The sequence below is a fragment of the Urocitellus parryii genome, chromosome 1 (assembly GCF_045843805.1).
Source record: "Urocitellus parryii isolate mUroPar1 chromosome 1, mUroPar1.hap1, whole genome shotgun sequence".
Taxonomy (NCBI): domain Eukaryota; kingdom Metazoa; phylum Chordata; class Mammalia; order Rodentia; family Sciuridae; genus Urocitellus; species Urocitellus parryii.
This window is the reverse complement of record NC_135531.1, coordinates 196,568,041-196,593,644: the sequence shown is the minus strand read 5'-3', so window position 1 is coordinate 196,593,644 and position 25,604 is coordinate 196,568,041. Positions and strand designations below refer to the sequence as shown.

Here is a 25,604-nt window from a genome sequence, read left to right as displayed (position 1 = left end):
TTGGCAATAGAACCTTTTGTAGGTCAATTTAAAACATCAATTTGGGTAAAAGCAATACCCATTAAAAGAAGAATTATGCTGTGAATGCAGTCGAATATCCAAGGTAATGGGCACATTTTCACTTTATATATATATATATATATTAAAATATATATATGGTATAAATATATATATTTTAATTGTTTTGTTGTCTTTTAAAATATTTTATTTGCCATGCAAAAGAAATTTCAAAAGTGTCTCACTGTATTAAAATAGCATGTCTCTGAAACAGAGACATGAAAACCTGCTTCTATCAATGTTTCAGAAAATAATAGCCAAATGTATTAAATTTGGCTATCATCTGTATCAATTCATAAACATGAATATTTTAATTCTACTACTATTGTTCCACAAACTATTTTGAATGTTCCAACACTTATCTTTTTTTTTCTAAAATCAATATAAATGGCACAGCTTCTCTTTTCATACCATATCAGATGCTTGACTTTCTAATGAAAGAAACATTGCCTGTTACATAATAGTTGTCTTATAGAATTTCCTGTTTATGAAGCAAAAACTGTATCCTAGCCTAGTGAATGCAGCTGAATGTAGTTTTATATTTTAATTCTTCCAGGTTGTGTTGTAAGAAGAGAATACTCCATAAACTGAAAGCAGCCTTAAGTTGTCAACTTAAACTCATCCATTAAAGTGTCAATTAAAACAGCAGAAGTACTCAATTATTGTAGATGTTATGAAAGACTCCCTTGATTTTATTTTTGGATAATATTTGGATAAAATATGCAGTTTGCCGTATTATAAGCAAAGCATTGCTAAAAATTGGATATTTTTACAAAACAATTAAACCCACCTTTTTTAATAGCCATAATTGAGTGGCACACTTTTGTTCATGCTGTTTTCCTAGTTCCCCAGGGTGAGGTAAAAAGCAACCTGGATTTTAGCCTCTGATGAGATGAGCATGAGGCTGAAAATGTCTCCACTGTAAAAAAAAAAAAAAAAAAAAAAAAAGGTACAATCCAGCTTCAAAGTGAGAGCTTATATTGTAAGATTATTTAATAAAAACATCTCACTATAAGGGTACACTGTGATTTGCATATAGTTTGAATATGCCAATACTATTGACCCCCATTTCCCAGAGAGTTGTTTCCTGTCCTGATATTTGGTATCAGGGATAAGACAAGGATTTACTTAATGATCACTGGAATGTCTAATGTAATGAAACAAATAAGCTGTTAGGCCATATCTTGGGGTTCCTTTCTATATTTTTTAAATTATATGCCAATTATAACAATCAATTTGTATGTAATAGTTACTAAAAACAGTAAGAAGATATAGGTAGACAGATGGATCATCTTCTTGGTTATTACATATCAGCTCATCTGAATTTTTTTCAAAAATTTATTCTAATTATCGTGTTATCCAGTCTAATTTATGAATGAGTTTTAAATTTATAATAATTTTGAGGTAATTAAATAATTTACATTAAATAGTTATAAAAATCATTATTTATGAAAAATATTTATAGGCATTTTAAAATAGAATGGAGGATATAATATTATAACTATGTTGAACATAATTTTATCTTTTCTAATTATTAAGCTGTCACATTAGGTTATCATAGCAAAAGACCAATATGAATTATATTTCAGGATATGCTATCTATATCTTAGAATTTATATTAAAGTGAGTATGTGGTAGGCCTAGTTAACAGAACTAGAGTAATAAGTAGCAAAGTTATATAGTGCACTTTAGAGCAGAAGATGTTTCTGGTAGAAAGAACAGGCTTTGTAGGAACACACAGAAACAGAAAAGAGCATATTATATTCAATCAATTACAAGGAACTCATAGGATTGGAACATATTCCACAACTATAGAGGTGTGGAACTGGTTCACTTTACAGAGTAAAAGAGAACCAAGAATAAGTCACAACACAAAACAACATAAAAGAATGAAAACAAATGAAACTTTCAAGACACCTGGCTTGGGCACATTGGTAAATAGAGGAGTAATTTTCCAGAATTAAGTGGCAGATTCCAGAAAGGAAAATGACCATTTTATAAACCTATTGGGATTGAAAGTCCTCATATAAAAACAATGAAAATGAAAATAAATATTTTTTAGCATTTAATGAGTTAGGAAATTTTTATCTTTATTACTGTAGATGCATGTACTGTTTATGCAGAATCTCTAGAAAGACATGATTGTTTTTATTACTTTCCTTATAGCATGTTTAAGAATTTTCAACTGGCTAATTGTCTTAGAATCATTTAATTAAAAAGCTATTGAGCTGCAGGTTCAACTCAGTTTTCAGTCATTAATTGCATATTTTTCTTACTATATCTCTTTAGAGTTTCCCTATAACAAAATGATCTTGGATCATGAACATGTTTTGCTCCCTAAACAAGAGAGAAAAGAAAGAACCACAATTCTCTTATTTTTTCCATTTTAACAATAGTTATTTAAAAGTCATAAAAAACTAGAATATAGATGATGTGAGCTTTTAAAAATGGAGAAAACTGCCTAAATTATTATAAACATGAATTTTTAAAACACATATACTGTTTATTTATTTATTTATTCATTCATTTATGAATTTATTTTTGTTGCTGTGCTGGGATTGGATATGCTATGCAGAGCTTTACCACTGAGCTATAACCGTAGCCTCAGGTCTTATTTTAAAAGATGTTTTTCATGAATTTCTTTTCCTAAAAAACCTATCAGCAAATCTAAAGAAAATAATAGTAGACCCTAATTTGAATTTGAATATATATTAATAAAAATGTGAAGGACAAAAATAATGTGAAAGATATTTTAAATACTTGGTATCTGCATTCCTTATTGCCAATAAAGGTAATAATCAAACAAATTTAGAAAGGCATATTTTATGCGTCTATATCTTAGTTTATACTAGTTCTTATTATTTCTCCAAGCAGAATACTACTTTTCTAAGATCAGCAGAAATATAATTTTCTCACCAGCAGAAACACTCCTGAAATGTGCCTAAGTGACCCCCACATATTGAACACTTACCATTATAGGACTATTTTTAGTGTAAATGTCTTATCTCTCCATCTAGAAAATGAGTAGCTTAACACAGAAACCATATTTTAATCATTGTTTTTACCTACCATAGAGACTGTTAAATTCACTGTTGACGAAAATAATAAATGGGTAACTGGAGTTACACAGAGAATGGGGTTATAGCTACAGGGACACTGCACCTGCTCCTATGCACAAACTGGTACATTGATATGTAAATAACCTGCATGTTTCAAAGAGAAGTCATAAGGGAACTTTCATTGTGAGAGAATGAAAAGCATACCAGGATGAAAATTCAGTTTATTATTTTTGCAGGGAAGCACAAAAATATTTCATCAAACTTTACAGTCACATACAAAAAAATATTTTCCACCAATTTTTAAATTTTTATTCACAGCTGATTTCAATATTCCTATATTTGGGTAAAATTCATAGGGAATGAATATAAATGATTAATTTTATAATTCAGATTAGAAATAATTGCAAGTGGAAGAAGCTTCTCTAAATTTATTGCCTGATTTTAGAAAAAAATAAAAGCTCTGAGAAGACTTCTACTTAATTCATTTTAAAGAAAAATAATGTATTATGTTCAACTATAAAAGACAACCTCAGAATCCAGAAGCCTGTTGTTATGGTTACGAGCAGACATTCTTTTATATGTTTATACTTGGTTATAACTTACACAATAGGTACTATTTGGAGCTGAGATTTTTCATGGTCTTGGGTAAATATTGCATATTATCTAGATAGAATTTGAGCTCTTCTTTCAACATTTTCACTGATGTCTTATTTTTTTTCTTTAATTATTTACAACAATTTTTTTTTCACAAAGGTAGTTATTTAGGGGTTGTAGTATACAAAGCAAAATTATCATTTTGTTTAGTGTAGACTTATTTACATATTTGGAATAAAATAGTAAATGAGACTTTTTTGAAAAGAAATGATATTTTGCCATTAGAAGTTAGCTAACTCTTATTGAAATAATAAATTCTTATGAATATTGATATTTTATTCATTTAAATTATACTTTGTTCCATGTTGTGAAATATTTTCAAATATTCTTCTGACTGATAAGTAGTTAAACTGGCAAATATGTAAGTGATAACATATATAAAATCCATCTAAATCATATAATGTACATGCAATCTGGAGGCAACAGGAAACTTAGTATTCTATTAAACCAAAAAATAAATCAATGCACATATTCATATCCAAAGTAGTTTAAACAACACTAGCTATTATTTGCTAAACATTTGCTATGTGCTCATCAAAATTCTAAGTTTGGGGGCTGGGGCTGTGGCTCAGGGATAGCTCTTGCCTCATACATGTGAGGCATTGGGTTCAATCCTCAGCACAATGTAAAAATAAATAAATGAATAAAGATATTGTGTCCATCTGCAGCTAAAAAAATTAAAAATTTAAAAAATCTAAATTTGTTTTATGCATCTTCTCATTTAATCCTCAAAATGACCCTATTTAAAAAAAAAAAAAACTAATATTGACTCTTTGGGATTTGAATAAATCTAAGATCAGGGGAGATAACTAAAGCTTCCAGGTTCACATAGCTAGTAATAGGAGGACCTGGGATTTGAATTCAGGTAATCTGTATTTAGGATTTAATGACTGATGACTTTCATAATGTTGTTAGAAAAGAAGCTAGTCTAAAAGAAAGTAACTTACTACAGAAATGAATACTTATTCCAGTTATACTGCTATCATAATCAAAAAAGCATAACCTCTTAGGGTCTCACTTGATCAGTACATTTATCAGTGAAGTCCTTAATGACATACATAATTTTTAATAACTGTTGCAAAATTAAATCTTTTTTTTTGTTTTGTTTTGTTTTTTTGGTACTAGACATTGAACCCAGAGGTGCTTAGCCACTGAGCCATTCTTTATTTATTTTGAGCCAGGATATGGCAAAGTAGCTTAGGGCCTCACTAAGTTGCTGAGGCTGGCTTCAAACTTGCGATCTTCCTGCCTCCGCCTCCAGAGCTACTGGGATCACAGGCAGATACCCCAAACAAAGCCAAAATGAAATCCTAAATTTGACATTTTCCTAAAATCTAACAGAGAGATCATTACTTTTATGGAATTTCTAAGCTAGTTTAAAAAATAAGATTTTCATTAAGAGACTGATAATGAGCACAAGCCATCTTAGAAATGCCTCCCTCCTTCGAGGTAAAATTTACTTCCATATTTTGTAGTTCTGTAGTAAAATAGTTCTATCTTCATATGTTTTAATTTTTATTTAATTTTCATGCTTTCAAAAAAATATGCCTCTACTGAATCCACAGAGAGATCTTTCAAGGCAAAAGTGTCTACCTCCATCCCCCTACTACTTAGAATTATCTGCTATATAAAATGGTCTCTGTCAATCATTATTCAAAACAAATTTGTCTATCTGCTTAATTAAACATAGCTTTGGAATTTATCAGAATTGTTCCATCATTGACTCTTAGGATACAGTTCTCTGATTATGAGTCATGAGAACCTATATCATCATGTGTGGTTCAGTGACACTTGTAACAAAGAAAGGAGATTCTGTAGACCAGGAGTAACTAAAGCACAATTTCCCCAGTACAATAATTCTATGAGTTTTCTAAGAAAATAAATGTATGACTCCAAACTATCTGATTAACAAGAGATCCTGCAGCTCCTCTTATAGAATCACAATGCCATTAGCATAAGGGTTCCTAGGAATCCTACAAAACACTTCTCAAATATACTTGATCTTTTAACCTACCTTGAAAATGTGAACTAACACTAATCAAGGAATAATTTGTGGAGACCAGAGGGGGCAATGTGAATTACATCTTCATGAAGATATATTTATAATTGAAGAGTCATCGGGCCAGGCAAATGATATGAAAGCACAGAAATTAAAAATGTGAGATCGTAATTAAAAAAATTAGACTAGAGCTGAATTTCTCACATTTTGATAGTAAATTGGAGGATATTTGAGCTAAATAAATAATGAAAGGCTCAAATATCAGGGAGAAGATGCAGCTATGGGCCTCCCACCAGACTTGAGAGTGCTGTATCAGATGTGGGACACATACTTTTTCTATTCTTATTATCTTGGTTGCTATGATGATTCTAACCAGATAAAGTTCATAATGCAGATTAAAACTAAGAACTGAACTCCTGTGGAAATTAGACTATTAGAAACTTACAATTTACCTAAAGGACTCAAAAGCATTATTATTCACATCCAACAATTTTCAACACTTTTGTTGAAATCATCTAATATAGAAATCTCTCTTTTCATCTCTAAGATATTTTAATTGTAGGGGCAAAAATCTGTAGAGGTTATAGCTGAATACAAATAGGAAGCGTATCTCCAATTAAAACTATTTGGAATTTTTAATGTTACATGTAAACATTTATATTTTATTCATTTATCCCCATTTGTTAAAAAAAATTATGTGTGAAAGGACAAATAAGTCTAATTGTATCTAACCCTTTAGAGAGAAATTGATGTAAGCATATCACATTTAATGGGAAAAACAATTAATATATCAATATTCCCAAGATTCAGGCTCACTAAGGCAAGTAGGCATATCCTGATTTATTTCAATAAGATAAACTACTTTTCATTATGACATTTTTCTGATCGAGTTTTTTTATTTTGTATCTGACATTATCTCTTCTTTAGAAGGAAAGGTGCTCCTCCATAAATTCATTGTACAAAAGAATGCATGTGTGTTTTTCTGGAATACATATTTCACTGACATATGCTGTCTTTAAAAAAATTGCTAAAAATAAGAGCTGAGCCCAGTGTCACCTGCCCGTAATCCCAGCTGCTCCGGAGGCTTAGACAGGAGGGTCATGAGTTCAAAGCCAGCCTCAGAAACAGTGAATTGCTAAACAACTCAGTGAGACCCTGTCTCTAAATAAAATACAAAATAGGTCTGGGGATGTGGCTCAATGGTTGAGCCCCTCAGTTCAATCCCTAGTACCAAAAAAAAAAATGCTAAAAATAGTGCAATATTAAAAAAAATAGAACATCCTTTTTGAAAGAGCGTGGCATCTACTATTACTTGATGACTTGGAATTTTTAAAATATCTTCAGAATTGATGTAGACAGGTATTTGGAAGCATTTACAACAATTCCAGTAATGATTCAGGAGAGGCTGACTTGAGATTTCCTGGATAAAGTTTAAGTTTTCATTCTCAGAGCTCCCTTTGAACCTCTGCTTACAAGTTTCCACCTTCAGTTTAGTCCTTACAAGAGATATATTTCTGCTTTTATGAACCATACTTCATTAGTGTGTCAATGGCATTTTTGTTATCAAATAATTATTTTATTATCCATGTACTCCATGCCTTTATACATACCCCAACAAGATGATCAACACAAAATATTCTCAAGTTATTTATAATGATTATTTCCATCAACCTGCTATTTAATAAGTGGATTTTCCAGAAAACTATTATTTATTTTGTATTGTGAAGTAAAATATCAAAATATAATTATCTTTGTCAAAATTATAAGGAAAAAACTGTTTAAAGGACATTTCAAATCTCAACTAAATATCTCAGCATTTTTTTAAATCTGAAGAATTAATTGCCAAGGATTAGACTTGGCATAAAGAAAGGATGAGACCTAGAAAAACCTTTCTGGTTAATAGAATTAAATTTCAAGTTTGAATATGAAAAAGATATAAAAAGTCTTTTAATTCAAATCTTCAATTATATAGATAATGAAATGTATCCTATATAATCAAATAGAATGACTTTTCTTACATTTGAGGGAAAAGCTGAAAAATAATGAAATTTCTGAGTGATATGTCAGCTATTTGTATTTTATGGAATGCAATATTTATATTTAACTTATCCTAATTAGTATCAATAATATTAATATTACTTTTACTTTATTGCCCCTGCCATGTGTGGAATGTCCTACTGTGGAACTTGTAATAGCATAATTTAAATCAGTGCTCTCCTATAGAACTTTCTGTGGTGACAGGCATGTTCTTCATCTTTTCCATTATATAGAATACCCACTATAGATGCATGGTCATTGGACATATAATATATACCTAGCATGAAGAAGAATCTAGTTCATTAAATATTATTTGATACAATATAGTTTATTTGATTAAGTACAGTTTAAACTTTAACAGTCACTGGCTAGGGGCTACCACATTGACAATGCATATTCAAGTAGATGAAATGCATCCTTCTATTGTTTTTTTTTTTTTTAATTTTCACCTATGAGAAACCAAAGTAACAGATTGGTGAATAGATATGTACATACATACAAACATAGAAGTAAACACAGATTTAGATAGAAATTTCTCCAATGTTGTAGATGTCTTTTTGAAATGTACATTTGTTACTTTGGGACATCTATAATATATTAACACTTGTAAAATATCTTATTCTATATATAATATTTTTAAGGGAAATGTATAAATTAAGTGAGTATTTTAAACCATTCTATGTGATTAGTTTAAAAATTCACAAGAAAAAATTTACATTGAAGGATTTCTGTGAGATCTATAATTCAGAGACCTATAATTCAAAAATTAATTTAGGAATAACAGAGCAAAAAAAAGAGTGAAATATCATGTGATATTTTTCTTCCAGAATGCTGTAAACAAAATGGCTATTGATTTTCTTTCCTAGGTATTTGTATTGGATTGACTGCTGTGAGTATCCTCACATTGGCCGTGTAGGAATGGATGGGACCAATCAAAGTGTTGTCATAGAAACAAAGATTGCTAGACCTATGGCACTAACAATAGATTATGTCAACCAAAGACTCTACTGGGCTGATGAAAACCACATTGAATTTAGCAACATGGATGGATCTCATAGACACAAAGGTTGGCAGTATACATGAGTCATTATTTTACTAGTGCATAAAATGTTCCTTTAGAAATATGTATTTCATTTATATGCTTTCTCCCATCAAATACATTTCTTAATTTAAGATTTCATTATTATAATTTTTATGAAAGCATAAATAAATTAGAATTGTATATATTTATCAGAAGTTATATAATTTATATATAAACAATTTTGATACTTCATGCTTTTTCAAATTATTTTTTCCTAAATTTATAGTAAATGTGTGCTAGTTTTATAAATGAATATATTCATATATCCTAGCTGATTTGGAATAACAGAATATTTACTTCTAAATATGAAGTTTTATTGCAATCTGATAGAATATCAGTTTTCCTTTTAAAACCTGAGTAAATATAATTCTTAAAAATTATTTATATATTCTAATTTGTTATATATGATGGAAGAATGCCATTCATTTCATATTATAAATATAGAGCACAAATTTTCAAGTCTCTGGTTGCACACAAAGTATTTTCACAGCATTCATGTCTATTTATTAGACAATAAATGAAATATGGATAAATATGATATAGATATAGTGGAAACTACAAAGGATCCAAATTACCCTCAAATATTTTAAGTGCACAAGCTTTTTAAGCTTATATTTTTACTGAATAAAGAAGTAAAATGTTTCTTTATTATTTTTGGTGACCTAATTTCCCCTTTACTCTCAAGTGTTTTCATTTCTAAATATTGCATAAAATATAACTTCTACAGAGTATTCCCAAATAAAGTCAACCTGTTAGAATGGCCTATCCCAACAGATTGATTTCTTCTCTGGTATTAAGATTATCACAGGACTCCTAAAGGAGGGCTTAGGAAAGAAGAAAAGCTTTTTGTCAAAAGTCAGATGAGACCATGAAACATTCCAGTGTGAAGTCCTGAGAAGTATGAAGACCCTGAGTTTCAAAAGGAAAAAGCAAACAAACAAACCAAGAAATGTAAAAGGTGCTGAGGCCACACCACTTTGAATTTTACCTTAATTTCTCTGAGTTGATATGTAATCAAATACATCCTTTTAAATAAGAATGCCAACAAAGTTTTTAAAGATGCTTTCTTAAGGATAAGAGCATTGAGGTATGATGAGTATATTTGGATGAATCATTTATTTAAGTGTTGACGTTCCAATTATAGAGATAAAATATTCATAAAAATGCAATTTGAGTGAAGAATTCGAGATTACTTTGGGATTTTAATTAAAGCAAAAGTAATATTGAAAAATCAAAATCACACTTTGAGTTCAGAAGTTAAATCTCACCCAAAGAATCAAATGAAATATTCTGCGTAACTCTCAGAAGATATAATTGAAATTTTTTTTGTGGCAATTAACTATATAACCATAAACCTGCGCAATTTTAGCATTCATGAAGAGCACAAGGTTGTTGCAAATGTATTAATTTGAGCTAAATTTTAACTATACAACAAAGTTACAGAAACTTTTGTTTCATAGGTAAATGTTTAAAAATATACCATGGTGTAAAATACTTACGTATATTTTAGTTGAGCCTTTTATGTTTGTGTGTCAAAAACTACTTAAAAATGCTAGGTTCATTAAAAACTATCGATTACACCCTCTGGTTATTGTTTTAAAAGTGTACAATGTATAGGCAACTAATCTTCTGAAAAACAATACAAAATTAAATGCATATGAACAAAGTATCCTTCAGTCATGGTACTGGTAATGTCTTCAGGTAGAAGAACTTGTATATCAGAGAGAAATTGTACAAAATGTATTAAGGAACAAATTATTTGGCTGACAAATAATCCAGCTTAATGTTATTTTTTTAAAAATTTGATTTAGAAAATATCTTGAGGCTCAAAAAGGGGAGAAAAGAAAAGTAAGAGAATTTTTCCTTCAGAAATATTTTCTTCTGAAGCTTCTCACAGAAAGACTAATGAAAAATTCATTAAGTTCCTTGTCAGGCATCTGCCAATACCTGAGTACACAGGCCAATAATTAGCTGGTAGTTACTAATGAGGTGCTAAATGTAGCTACCCTGAATTATGCTAACTTCACAGCCAATGAAAGAAAGAGACCTTCATTTGCCATATTCGTAAAAAGGAACTGGATTATTCTCCTCTTTGCAGTTGTCACATAAACAAAAGAGGATGCTGTGCATATTTGTAGGTGGAAAATGAGATTTTTATATCAATAACTTCTATGTTACTTTGGTCACTGACCTCTTGTTTTCTCTTGATAAAACCAGTATTATTGTTCTCACTTATTTTAATTTTGTTAAAATTGCAATCCAAGTTAGCCAGAAGAATGTACATGTTACTCATGAAAGTAATTTGAGAATATGAAGAGTGAGAAATTTCAGAACAATGACTCTTTTTCATAAGTCAAATTTTAATGGTGGAAAAAAGTTAACCCTTGAATAAAATTTTATGATTTTAAATGGCCTTATTACCAAATACATTCTTATTTAAACAATAGAGTAATTCCATATAGTAAATTAAGTATTATTTGTTATCATTTATTATCATTTGCCCAACCTAAGAAACTCTGAAGTTTCTAAGTTCTATGCCTTAAAATTTTAGATTATATCCAAGGTAGATAATGTCTTGTAGTTTGCTTGTGAATTTCTATTTCTCTTCTTCTGCTATATCCTCAACTCCAACTCATCTTTCTACCAAATACAAATACATTATTGTAAAATTAAGCCAAAAAAGAAGAAGAAGAAGAAAAAAAAAAGTTCACATACATTAGTTTGTAATGTTGCTAGTTTAGGGGCATGCGGGCAGACTCTTAGTCACTTGACTCTCTTCCTAATTCCTATTCTATTGTATTTTACTAAAATATAAAATAAGGTGATATAATAGTAATATTATGGTAATACAATGAAGTATGCTATATGCTACTGGGTTATTACATCAGGTAGCTTCTTTTAAATTACATGCTCATTGGCTCATTTTTAAACTTTTTTTTTCTGATTTCTTTTCTGTTGCTTTCCCCATTCATTCATTCATTCATTCTTCATTCATTCAACATTTACTCACCTGTCTTTCTGTTCCATGCATTATGCTATGCCTTGGAGTTTGAAAGACAAATAAATCCCTGTCTTCAAAACAAAGTTCAATGGGGAAAAAGTGATATTCAGGTAATGACATAAATTAGATTGGGGTAGAAATATATGCAAAACATTGTGAAATGCAGACAGGAGTAGGGAAGGCCTTGTGGAAGTGAGCAGTCTGAGAGGTTTAGTAAAAGTTCCTTTATAGGAAAAAGAAGAAGGGATTCTTCACACAGAGGGAATGGCATGTGCAAAGATGTAATGGGGTCTTGAAACAGCATATGGTTTATACAATTTGGCTATGACTGGAAGTCATATAAGAGGGAGATAATGACACTAGATGAACAAGAGCAAATTGGGGCCAGACTGTGACAAGCTTTGTGTGCTATGTAATTTGGAATTTATCCTTTGGGTCATAGGGAGCCATTGATGGTGTTTAGCTGATAGAGTGCTGTTATTAGATTTGACAACAGCATGGAAAATGAAAGACCCTGGAAGGGCAACCAATTTAGAGACTGTTAAAATATTTTAGGAGAAAATGCTTGAAGTCATTATAGCTATGGGACTAGGGATACAGTGTTAGATTCAATAGTAAATTAGCAGAAAAAAGTCGGAGAGATCTGTAAGATTAAAATAGTAGAAATATTGGGAGCTGATTTGTAAATAATACGTGAATGATTTGCAGTATTATTCACTTATGGGGAAAAGAATTACCATTTTTATATCTATTAGTTTCATATATATTCATATATTTTTAAAGAATTAAATGTACTAATGTGAGCCCAACTTAAATGTTCTTACTGAATCTTAAAACTGTTCTGCTGAGAGACTTCTTTTTTGTTTGTTTGTTTGCTTGCTTGCTTATTTTGTCAGAAGGAATTGAACCCAGGGCCTCAGACATGCAAGGCATCCTCTCTAACACTGAACTGCATCCCTAGTCCAAGATGTGCATTAATTTTGATAGCAGGATCAGGAAGACAGGCATTTTAAAAATGTGGTTAAAAGCATTCTCTATTGTAGTTTTCCTTAAAATGCATTTCAGAACACCTAATAATTTACCTAGAAGAGCAACTAATAAAAAAAATGCAGATAAGTGAAACTCTGTCCTTCTGTTCTTGAAACACAAAATAGTCCTGTTGAGGGACTTGCAATTTGAAGATTCTCTTCAGATTTTCATTTATATATATATATATATATATATATATATATATATATATATAGAGAGAGAGAGAGAGAGAGAGAGAGAGAGAGAGAGAGAATAGTTCTTAATATGATTCTAAATATGTGAATAATACTATTTTGTAAGTCTGTATCTTTAGGTCTGATCTTTACTGCCCACATTCACAGATAATTACTCAAGGAATTTTAGGCTTTTGTTTTGAATAAGAAGAAATAAAACTTTGCTGAAGTACAAATCTTTAAGTGAAATGTGGAGAAAAAAAACTTTCAGGGATTTTAAAGTTTGGGAAACCTAAAATGAGAGTGGGTTTGGGATGGGATCAACTGCTACCTAGCTTCTATACCCTGAACAGTGTAGATAATTTCCACAAGTCTCAGTTTCCTAATCTATTGAAATAAGAGTGTTGAGAAAAATGGCATCAAAGGGAATTTTAGAACTTTAAATGAAACCTCCAACTAGGTGAGTCAAACAACATTTTTAGAATCGTTGCCAAACTTCCAAGTTTTAATCTCAGATTAGTCTTCAATTTAAGCCTGAGGGAATTTGGAAATCTAAAATAATTAGGTGCTTTTTAATTTAGTCTTGATGAGACTCTCAAATTTCCAATTCAAGCCCCAGTTCTCCCTGAGTATTATCATAACAGTTATTAACATCTTTTAATCCTTGTGAACCCATCAAATTAGTGAATTTTCTCTTTTTAAAATTAAATTTATTTTTAACTGATACATAAAACAGAATTTGTGCATATTAATGGGATAACTTGATATTTCCATTTGTGTATACATTGTGTAATGTTTAAATCGGGTTAAATGAAACTGTCTTCTCAAACATTCATCATTCCTTTATAATGAAAACTCAAAATGCTTTCTTACAGGTCTTTAAAATATACAATTTGTTATAATTACCTATAATTAAACCACCATACAATAGCACATCAGAACTTCTTGGTAAAAACATACTTGAGCATCACATTTTACTAGATGTTTGGCACACACTGTTTTTTATTATTTAGGTTTTCAATGGCCATTTTTTTGGTCTGCTTCTTGGGCTGAAAGAGCAAGAACCATACTCATACTCATTATTTTTATTAGAATTCTACCATGTCTAAAGGACTTTGTGTAATGCAGTGCTCGCTTTTAAAATCACCCCATCTTCCAATTCTGCGGAATAATTGCCATGAAAGCCATTTTACATCAAGAAAATGGGTTCAAAGAAATTAAATATTTTAACAAAAGCCATAAAACTAGTAATCAAGTTAATCAGAATTTTAACCCATAATGATCTGACTCCAACGCTTGCATGCCTTTCATGATTCATGTTCCATGTTTTTGAACAGATAAGTGAAAATGTGATGCCCATGGGTTTATAGTCTCTAATAAAAAGTGCTGGAACAGAAGTTCACACTTACATAAAAACAGGTGTGTCTACTTGAATGCCTTCAAGTTGTTTTTAATGGTGAACATAAATTGTATCAAATATGAGGAATGTCTACTAATTTCAGCAACCAGAACATATGATTATAAAAGAATCAATATATTTTATCAAAGCCCATTTTTTTTTCATTTCTCTGGGGAGAATGATAAAGTTGCTTAAAAACCTATTCCCTGCATCTTAGTTTGCTTTCGATTCTATAACGAAATACCTGTTCAATTTATAAACAACAATAACAAAAAATTATTGCCCCTGTTCTAGAGACTAAAGGTCCAAGAACAAAGCATTGGTAGATTCAATGGCTGGTGAGGACTCTCACTGCTTCCCAGGTGGCACCTGCTTGCTTGTCCCCACATGGTGGAAGAGAAAGGTGGCTCTCTAGTATCTTTTTTATAATCCCACGTATGGAGGTGAAGTCATCATGACTTGATCACTTCCCAAAGACCCACCTTATAAACTATGACATTGGGCATTCACATTTCAAATGGGCGGGTGGGGGGTATCACCATTGAGACCCTGCTTTAGTGGAGTAGTTTGATATTGCAATTTGCTATTTCCTAATAACTACATCTCCTGCATGTAGACAAACTTTTAATTCTTATTTTGAATTTCATGTTACAGAATCTGTGACATTTGAGATCTCTTGTTATTGATTTTGGGTATTCCCAAATGTACAGTTTTTTTTTTTTTCAAATGATTTGTCTGTCTATACAACACAACTTACAAGTATCTCCTAAAAATATTTTAACAATAATTCTGCATATTTGTCTTAGCTTAGAAGTTCTGTTTTCCATTTAATTAAGTACGACATAATTTATTTAAAATAAAATTAAATGTGAGAAAATTCTATTTAGACTGAAATTTCATTCTAATTATTTCAAAGTAAAAAAAAAGAAAATCATATGTGATTCTTAGTTTTTTGGGTTTTTTTTTTGTACCATTGATTTTAAGATCAAACAGTGTCTTGACAAAGGCTGAAAATACTTTCTGAAAAGTAAATATATAAGGGTAAGTTAAGACAAAGTTATTTTCAAATTTGAGATTCTAAGTTATGTGTTCCACAGTAATTTTTTCCAAAGTACCTTTCAGCATATCACTACATGGTTTAATCTTATATTAAATAAGTTGGTTGTTTATACATAGTTTATACAACATACTGGAAAAATTTATAGTCATAACTGCTAATTTCTCTGAAGAGTAATGTTTGCGTATGACAGTAAGTTATAGACTATCATTGAAGTGTCTGTTGTACTTTGGACAAACTGTATAAAATTCCATGCACTTATGTTACTAGGACTCTTCATTTAAAGAATAACTACATCTATATCTGGAGACCTGAAAATCTAAATATTAAAGTGACAGTATTGTAGTCTAACTCTATTGTTAGAATATTGCTCTGGGAATTCATTTGATGTTGTGAGGGAGTAGTAATGTGTTTGGATTTAAAAATCTAAATCATTACCCATGCAGTGATAGTCTTATTAATGTTGGAAAAGGAATCCAGATCTCAGCATGCTACTGGTGAAATGGCATAAAATACATTTAAAAGGTTCTCTTCTGACATGGAAAAAAAAAGGAGGAAAGAAAACAAAAGGGGGATGTTTTTCTTTTGTACCTCTTGAAACTTAATAGCTGTTGCATTGGAGTCTTTAGAAAATTTAAATATCCACCAAAGCTTGCTAAGAAAGAGAAGAAACCTAATGAGCAGCCCCCTACTATTTTATAATATTCTAGAGTGTTTCATACTTGGTAAGATTTTGCGTTTCAGTACTTTTGAAAAAATATCCCTATCATTCACAGTCCATTACAAACAGTAGACTTCACAGGCTATTTTATGCCAACAGTGTTGATGTGCTACTGTTTACAATACAATAAAAATTAATGAAAGGAAGCAAAATACAATTAAGTTACTATAGAAGTGTTCCTGAACCAGGAAAATAAATTGAAATTAACTGCCATTTCTAAAAAGTCTCAGAATTTCAGTGTGAATCATATCTTTCAGTTTTGTCCCTTGAATAGGACATGCTACATTAAATTTCATGTGTGTTTAAATAGATTATACTTTTTTTTTTGATAATGTCATATGTGTTTGATATACTTTTTAATATGGGGACATTTAAAACATTATCCTAGTTTGAATTTTCAATCACTTTTAACAACCTCATCTATCTCAAATATGAGGTATTGCAATATTCACACAGGAGGAGTAGTTTGGGAATCAGTACATTCACCTCAGGTCCAGTTACTCCCTAATCTAGGTAATTCCTTTGCTACACTATTGGTCAATCCTCTTATTCACAGAATACATTTCTTAATATGAATTGACTGAGGTTGAAACTGGAGCAGAGAAGGACAGCCTATCAATTCCATTACTTACCCCTTTTTATAGCTAAGACTCCCTAGAACTCATTTGCTTGTAATGTATTACACTCCTCTCTGCTTTTATCCTACAAGCATATTTATTTGCACAAATGTTAGAAGGCCAGATGCTGCATTCATGTAAATGCCTGTACTTGATATCTGTTCAATGACAAAGTACTCTTTATCATCTTCAGTTTTCTTTAGGATTTTCTTAACAAAGATATTCCTAAGGCACATGTGTGTAGAATATCATAAATCTTATACTTATGATATATACTGAAAGCCAGGCTCAGAAAACACATTTCCAAGGGCCTGTGAAGGTTGGTATCAGCAATAGAAAGGCCCTCAGAATTTCACAGTAACAGAAATCTCCCTTTACCCAGTGCATCAAACAGTGTTGCTTTGCTTACTTCAAAGAATGGAAAGCAATGTCATTTCAAGAGATGATATTTCCAGGAAAAGTCTAGTTCTCAGAATTCATTTTCACAGTCTGCTCTAACCACTTCATATAACTTCACCTAAGTCCACATTCATTAACAGCATTATTCCTTTTAGATGCTAAATTATTGAAATAGCCATATCTGACTTCCTACTGTGATAATTTAAAAATAGGTGAGATGGAGGGAAAAACTGAGTTGTGATAACACTAATATTTCTAGATGACATAGAAAGGATATATTATTTGAGGTTAGAAGGTGGACAAAATGATGCAAGAAATGTCACAAAAATATGGAGCATGAATTACTTAGGCCTTTTTAATAGTGACTTAAATACTGTATTCATTTTTAATATTGCCTTCATAAAAGTGATGCATTTAAAAAAGTTATAATGTGGTAATACAAATTACCACACTATAGAGAGACACACAACTTTAGTTTGGACCTTTGATCAAGTATCAATATAGAAAAGGCAGTATCTTGTAATAGGTGGTATTAGCTTAGATCAGCTGTGCCATATGATGTATATTGAATGAAAGAACATTGTTTTTCTTCCCTAGCAAGACATTGAAGAACCATGATTTTTTTTATTGGAAAATATCTTTTCAATAGTCTATAAAAATATTTGGAAATATTATCTATCATGAGTGTTCCTGTCATTTCTTAATACTGCTATTCATTTTAAACAATGAATTTTGAATCCATTTGCCTGAAAATCTATTTTTGGTGCTATTCATTACCATTAAGCACAATTGCATTAGAGTAGGCAGGCAAAATGGCTATAGAGGATAACAATAAATGCAACATCTTGTAGCTTACTGTTGATGGTTCAGAGGAAAAAATTATATAAAAAAAATCTGCAAGCAAAGCTGAAGGGGACATAATTACTGACAAAGAACAGATGTCCTTGGCTCTGAGATTACATAAAGCACACTGTTTTGTTGTGGTGTTTGTAACTAAAGCTACTGGCTCAGCAGTCATTCTCTGAAGATTAGTATACCCTGGCCATTTTCCCACCCACCCACTCTACTTTGTTGTTTTTTGTAAATGAGAGGCCATTATCCACCCACATCCACTGACCACTGTCTTCCACCTACTGACCACTGTCTTCCAATTTCTCTGGCGTGATGACCCACTTTGTTACCACAGTCTAAGCCTTTACAGTTTTGTCCTAGCCTATACAGTTTTATAATCTTCATTTAATTTCACCTTGTTTTCTTCAGTGATGGTTGTTTTTCTTTGTTTCATGTATTCCTTTTATGTTTTTTTTTTGTGTGTGTGTGTGTTTTGCTATTTTAGTCATGCCCAGCTTCCCTATTTATGTGTGCTATTATCCTTCTGTAAGCATATCAGAGGATATTGTTAGTGGTGGGTTCTCTCAAAACAAAGGTGCTCTAGTCTTTTCTGAAGACAGTAGGTGCTCTAGTCAGGCTAAATCATTTGTACCCTATTGCCAAGGGAATGGTGTCATTGATAGCTTTGATCCATGGCGGGGGGGGGGAGATATGCAACATTAAAAAAAATATATAAGGAATTTTAATTGCAGGGAATCTTATTTTCCCAGCTTTGCCTCTTTTGCCCTGTTCCAGGTGCTGGAAGGCTGGTTGCTATGATTTACATCATCCAGGCTCTTTTCCCTTCTGGTCTTAAGTAGACTTTATTCTGTGGAACGCATTTGCAGAACATTGAGTGGTGGACAAAGGGGAAGTTTCAATGTTTATCCACCCCCCTTTCCTTCCAGCCCAACCACATTTATTTAGCAGTGACTGAGTTCGTCCACCAATGGCTACTCTTCTTGTTGAGTGACTTTTTTCTCTCAGCTGCATTTTTTTTTCACCAGGTTCTGGCAAAAGATCTAGGAAAAATAATCTGTAATTGGTCCTGTAGTTAGGACCATACCTCTGTAAATAATTTCAATATTAAATTTTTCAATTATCATTTGAAGGTGTGTTTTCTGTTTATTGCTGGAACTGTGACTTGTTCAAAAGAGACTGAAGACATTCAAAACAAGGAGAAAAGGGCTGATGATATGATAGCCATAGAATCCTTGCCTGGCATGTGCAAAAAAGAAATAAACAAAAAAAAAACAAAAACAACAAACAACAAACTCATAGGTAGAATGCTTGATTAAAGGAGAAAAATTCAAATAGTTTTTGATTTTGAGGATATATGAACTTTTATTTGGGGTAAAGGCATCAAGAATGAAAAAAATAGAAGAATCTTAAAATATATTTCACAAAGTGAAAAAAATTAATTGGTGGTCTTGTTAATTTTAAAGTCTTGGGAGATTAATTTTTCATCGTAAATTTTATATCAAGGTTCAGTTTGACCATAAAATATCACAATTTGTTTAAGTATTTTCTTCCAAACACAATATAACAATTCATAATAAATCAATTCTACACTCTAGTTATTTCTTTATCTTTATTCCATCATAAAAATAATTATAGAATATAATGTTTGCATTCTGTAAATTATATGTTTTACATTTGAAAGTATTGGAAAGTCTTTATAGACATTTTAAGTAATAAATTCCAGTAATCACTGGCCATAAATCATTATTTGGAAACAGCACTTGGATCCTAAACATAAACTTTGGAAGAGAAATTGGAGAAAAAAATAGGCATCACTGAAAAAATGTCTAAGTACTAATCAACTGTGCAAATTCATGTCCCTTCTGTTGGTATCCCAGTATTATGCCCTCCTATAACACAATGAAATTTCAACTCAACAAAAGATGAGACCTCTGGTTCTTGTACATGTTTGCTCTATATTAGTGAAAATGTAAAATTAGAATGAGGTTATCCAGGAAGGTACTTGTTTGGCATGATAAATACTATTCAAAGAAATGACTCATCAGGTGTATTCAGATAGGCTGTCTCTGGTTTAGAGGCAGCACTTCAGAAAAGAGCATGCTCTGGAATACCCCCTCTTCTGTCTGTCACAATGACCATGAAGCCTTAGCAGGATGCCAGCCAATCTGACTAAAAGGGAGAAACTCCACAAGAGAATATTTCCTTGATGATGATGATGATGATAACAATGATGATGATGATTTTGCCAAATATCAACTCCCTTCTTCTGAAATATACAGTCTATGAGATGAAAATTAGAAAACTAGTGCTTGAGTGAAATTCTGGAAACAGTTCAATAAATAATGCTGTTACATAGAGCAGAAGCATAACTACAGTAAGCAGCTTTAAAATGGGCTTTATATATATGATAAGTAGCTGTTAAACTACAGCCTTCTCAGCAGTTCTAATTTTCTCTTTTGCATGTGTCTACAGGATACCTGTAAATAAAAGGTTCCCTAAATTTACTCTTCACATTTTTCTTTTAATTAACTAAATAGAGTCTTACATGGGAATACCACTTGTAATATTTTTTCTCTAGGAAACATAGGTATCATGATTTTGAAAAAACACTGATTACTTATTCCCCTAAAATCAGCCACATCTCAGTGTTAGAGTTTATGCAGCATTCCTCTTGAACCATCACAATGCATGTTTGTCATCTCCACTACTGTCACACTATGTTGTAATACATCTGTATGCTGCTCTTATGTGTTTCTATGTGTGACGTATTGCTACACATAAGTACATGCATACATAAATAGTAGATAAAGACATATATCACATGTATATATAAATGTGCGTAACGTAAAAATGAATAGACAACCAAAACCAATTATTTTGTTTTCTTTCTGTTATTTCAGAATGAGAAAAGTTTCTTGTATGAAAATAAATGACATTTTAGCCCAGAACATATTTTTTTATTTAATCGTAATGTAGATTGAACTCTTCATATGTCGATAGAAAATAAAAAAGGGAAAATACTTTTATTTATTTATACTTATCATTAAATAGTTAATATAAGTTTTTTTTTTTCAGAAACTTAAGCAGATAGTCAATTAACTCTTCTAGAAGAGATTTAGGTCCTAAGGAGGAAATGAAGCATACTGCTAAGTTATAAGCTAAATAGTAAAAAAGGGGCATTATGTGAAGATTTTCATTTGTTTTGGTTTCTTTTGTTTTGCCTGATTTTCATTGGTGTTGCTTGTGGTATTAAAAGAGCTTGTCCCTGTTTCTTAAAAGACTGGACAGATGGAGCCAGGGTATGTCATATGAATGGGTCTAGGATTGTCCGTGTTGGTATTTTTAGTTTTTCTCTAGGACAAATACTCTGGTGGTTGTGTTTGATGTTGTTCCGGAAGTAAGCATGTTTACCAAATGAGCAGACCTGGAATGGGATTCCAAAGCTGCTAGTATCCGTCCTGTTCTTCTCTGCCAGCATCAAACAAGGAGTTGAAACAAACAGATGGTCACTTTGGGCAAATAGACTAATTTTCCTCATTTTAACCTGACTTTTTATACGTACTTGGTACATTCATCTATGTAATATTTTTCTGAAGTAAGAATTAACTTTTCTGATTTCCTTTAAGTTATCATTTTTTCATAACACGAGTTTCCAATGGGTGGAGGGTATTCACATACATAAATTGTCCCATGTCTAGAAACAATAACAATGCAATTGCAACCAAGACACTAAATAAACTGTGTTTAATAGGTTGTTTATGAAATGTTCCCATTACTTTATGTCGTCTACTTAGTTGGGTTTCTTCAGCTAGGATGGTGAAGGGATTAAAACTCAGCAGCCAGAGATAGTGTCTTAGATTCAAATGCCACTACCTTCATTTACTAATGTTTTCACCTCACCTTTATTAGGTTTTCCAAGTTTTAGTTTTCTCAACTGCAAAGAAAAGTCCCCTATCTTACAGTAAGTAGAGTTTTGGGAAATACTAAATGAATTAAGGCACATAAAGTCAATATCCTTGTGCAGAATTCTCAACCTCAAAACTATTGATATCTGCACCTGATAATACTTTTTATATGATACAAGAACCTCCAAACACTTGGAGAGGCACTGGCCTAGTTCTGAAGCCTGTGCTTAATAAATATCAGCTACAGTTATTGCTGAATAATTGCAAAGACTCTGCTATTTTTGAAATGCTTATTGGCAAATTCTTAGAATAATTTTACATTTTTCACAGAAATTAATTGAATCTCTCAAGGACTGAGTTTAAAAAGAAATGATTGATTTTTGTGTCCATATTTAATGTTGAAATTACTTCCTTTGCATCTAAAGATATACAAATTCAATATGTTTCAGCACCTCATAATTTTTTACATTTTTTCCCAGTTTCCCAACATACATATAAGGGTTAAAAACTCATAATGATCACCCATCCCCATGATCCACCCAATTGTTAATTTTTTTTGTGGCATTTATTTTAATTTCTAGAATAAAAAAAGAGAGGGAAATAATTTGTATCAATAGCTTAAACATGATTCATAATGGTAAACTATTCCTTTCATTCTATCCAACTCCACTTATCATTTTAGTGTTTGCTCCATGTTAATAAGAGTACACAAATGAGTAAGTGTGTACATCTGGATGTTTACGTCAAAATTCAAAACTTATCAAGTGTGCACATCTGAATATTTTAAGTTTTTGTATCATCATATGCATATTATCTAGTCTGGGGTATGTTTCTGGCGAGATGTTAAGAACAATCAATAAAATAATTCACCATCTATTTAAAGGTTTACCATTTAATTCATTCTATGTCTACTTTATCTGAATTATAGTGAATTATCTGATCACATTTGACATAATAAACATAACAAATCAGTAGATTTAAAATTAATTTCCTCAGCATTTTGAAAATAAGTCTGCAAATCCCTAAAATTAGCAAATTCAGTTGGTACTGAGCAGTCAAATATAAACATTCCTTCTCAATTATCAAAATCTACGTCATAAAAAAGAACATATTACTGGAGTCATAGATCATCTTTCATTAAAACACTTAGAAATATTAAAAAGTGAATTTGAAAATACAGAAAAAGGTATTATAATGTTTTTATATATTGGAGAATTTCTATCTTCTGAATTCTATTATTTCTTAGTTTTGAGAAACTGGAAGCACAAAGTAAATGATAAAACTATATAAAATCATTTAACCCCCAAACATGAAACAGGGTTTATTACATCTTATTTGCCTGATAGGACCCTGTAATCTCTTGAAGGAAAGATAAATCACTTTTGTGATGCTCAATTCATTGTTCATGCCTATAATGAGGGCATAATTATAATTTTTAACCTGTAACTAAAGAGTTTACAACTCTTAAATCTGTGTAATGTTTTGTTATCTGCCACACTTCTACCCTTCGCTCACCTTGCAGGTAAAAAAAAAAAAAGCTCATAAAACCTCAATGACTTAAATGATTTATAGTAGTTTCATAGTAGTCAATTTCTAGGTAGCAGACACATTTCATCCTTGATATTTAATTTAATCATTTTAAATGTAGAAGAGAATTGGTCACTGACCTTTAGATTTTAGGATTAGGATTTTATTTAAGAACAAATATATATATATTCTCCCAATTTTGAATTTTAAAATGTTGGATGCTATTTGTTTCTGGTGAAGCAGCCTTCCACTAATGGTGAGCAGGTTCATATTTATTTTCTTCCCAGAGGTTGAACCAAGCTAAATCTGAGCAAAGTGAACTCCTGAGCCCTTTCTTGCATTCTCTTAACCAGTAATAAAGAACCTTGCAGGCCTGAAAGGTTGTCACAGCAATTATTCACATGAAGTTCTGTAGCAGTTGTATCTGTCAGCCCATGTAGTATTGAATATTTTAACTGGCAGTCTTCCAAGACTGAACATTAATCTTACCATCTCCTATTACAGTCCCTAATCAAGATATTCCAGGGGTGATTGCACTAACATTGTTTGAAGACTACATCTACTGGACTGATGGGAAAACCAAGTCACTCAGCCGTGCCCATAAAACCTCGGGAGCAGACAGACTCTCACTGATTAACTCATGGCATGCCATCACAGATATCCAGGTGTATCATTCTTATAGACAACCTGATGGTAATTATTCTTTCCATGATTTCCATAAATGCATCAACATCTTTCAGTAACATTCCATTTTTTATTCTTTCAAGGTTAAGTGTAATTTTGTTTTGAGAAAGATGACCAGATTATACATTTTAGTGTTATTTTATATGATGAATTCATCTGATATCAAGTACTGCTATTAAGGGATATGATTAGAAGCTCAATAATAGCACAAAGAATTATTGGTTTGTTCAAAACATATTAAGCTGAAATGGCAATAACACATACTCAGAAAAGTGAAAATTACATACTTAAAATGATTTGTTTACAACATATTTATAGGATTTTTAATTTCTGGAATGTTGGATAGAAGGAAATGTATATATACATGTATATACTTATAATATATACATTCATATATAATTATATATATATACATATGTATAATTATAAGAACGCTAAGGTTCTAAAAATGACAAATCAATTTTACTCAAGAGTATTTCCAATAGAAATTGTATCAGATCTTGTGGGAAAAGTATTGATAATTTTATTGACAATACATAACTGGACTAGAAAGCAAAGTCCCTATACTATTGGTTATAAAGCATTGTTTCACTGTTTTATTTTACATTTGTATTTTTAAACATGTATGTCTTCATCCACAGTGCTAATGGTCTCTATTTAATGAAAAATTTGTTTGCTACTAATATGCTTGTTTTTATAGAAAGAATCTTTAAATGTATTTAATATGAAATTAATATTATTGGACAATGAGTAGCATTTATAAGAAACATATTCATAATCTTGATGAGTTCTTGCTTACAAAGATTTATTTGAATTTAAGTTATGAAGATTAAAAGTCTTATCTTTATTCCCATGTTATACAATTTGTCTTGATTATTTTATTTTGTTTTCTATTTCTCATTTGTAGTCTCAAAACATCTCTGCATGATAAACAATGGTGGTTGCAGTCATTTGTGCCTCCTAGCGCCTGGAAAGACTCACACCTGTGCATGTCCCACCAACTTTTATCTTGCAGCTGACAACAGGACTTGTCTATCCAATTGTACAGCTAGTCAGGTGAGTGGAGGTTTGGAGATCATCTCATGGGATGTATGGGCAAGTTATTATCAATGTTTTTGATGAGTTTGCTTATGTACTTATACCATTTTTGTAGCATTATTATTTTTTTGTGTTGTTGTCTAGAATGGAATGAATGTTCATTCTACACCTTGTAGAAATGATCACAGAGTAGAGAAAGAAACCTTGTAATGCATATTTTCAAAATGGGACTATGGAAGCACTAAGACCTGGAGGTCAAAAAGAACCAAACAAAAATAAAAACCATTCTTACACAGATCCATGCAGAATAATGCT

General features: G+C 31.2%; 1 protein-coding gene across 1 annotated transcript in view; it reads left to right on the top strand.

The window, feature by feature from the left end:
• Lrp1b (LDL receptor related protein 1B) overlaps positions 1-25,604 on the top strand; it is a 1,492,917-nt gene that overhangs the window by 1,272,655 nt on the left and 194,658 nt on the right. The window contains exons 60-62 of the mRNA XM_077794359.1: positions 8,673-8,872; positions 24,072-24,260; positions 25,159-25,307. Of these exons, the coding sequence (XP_077650485.1) occupies positions 8,673-8,872; positions 24,072-24,260; positions 25,159-25,307 (538 nt within the window). The remainder of the gene's footprint in view (positions 1-8,672; positions 8,873-24,071; positions 24,261-25,158; positions 25,308-25,604) is intronic.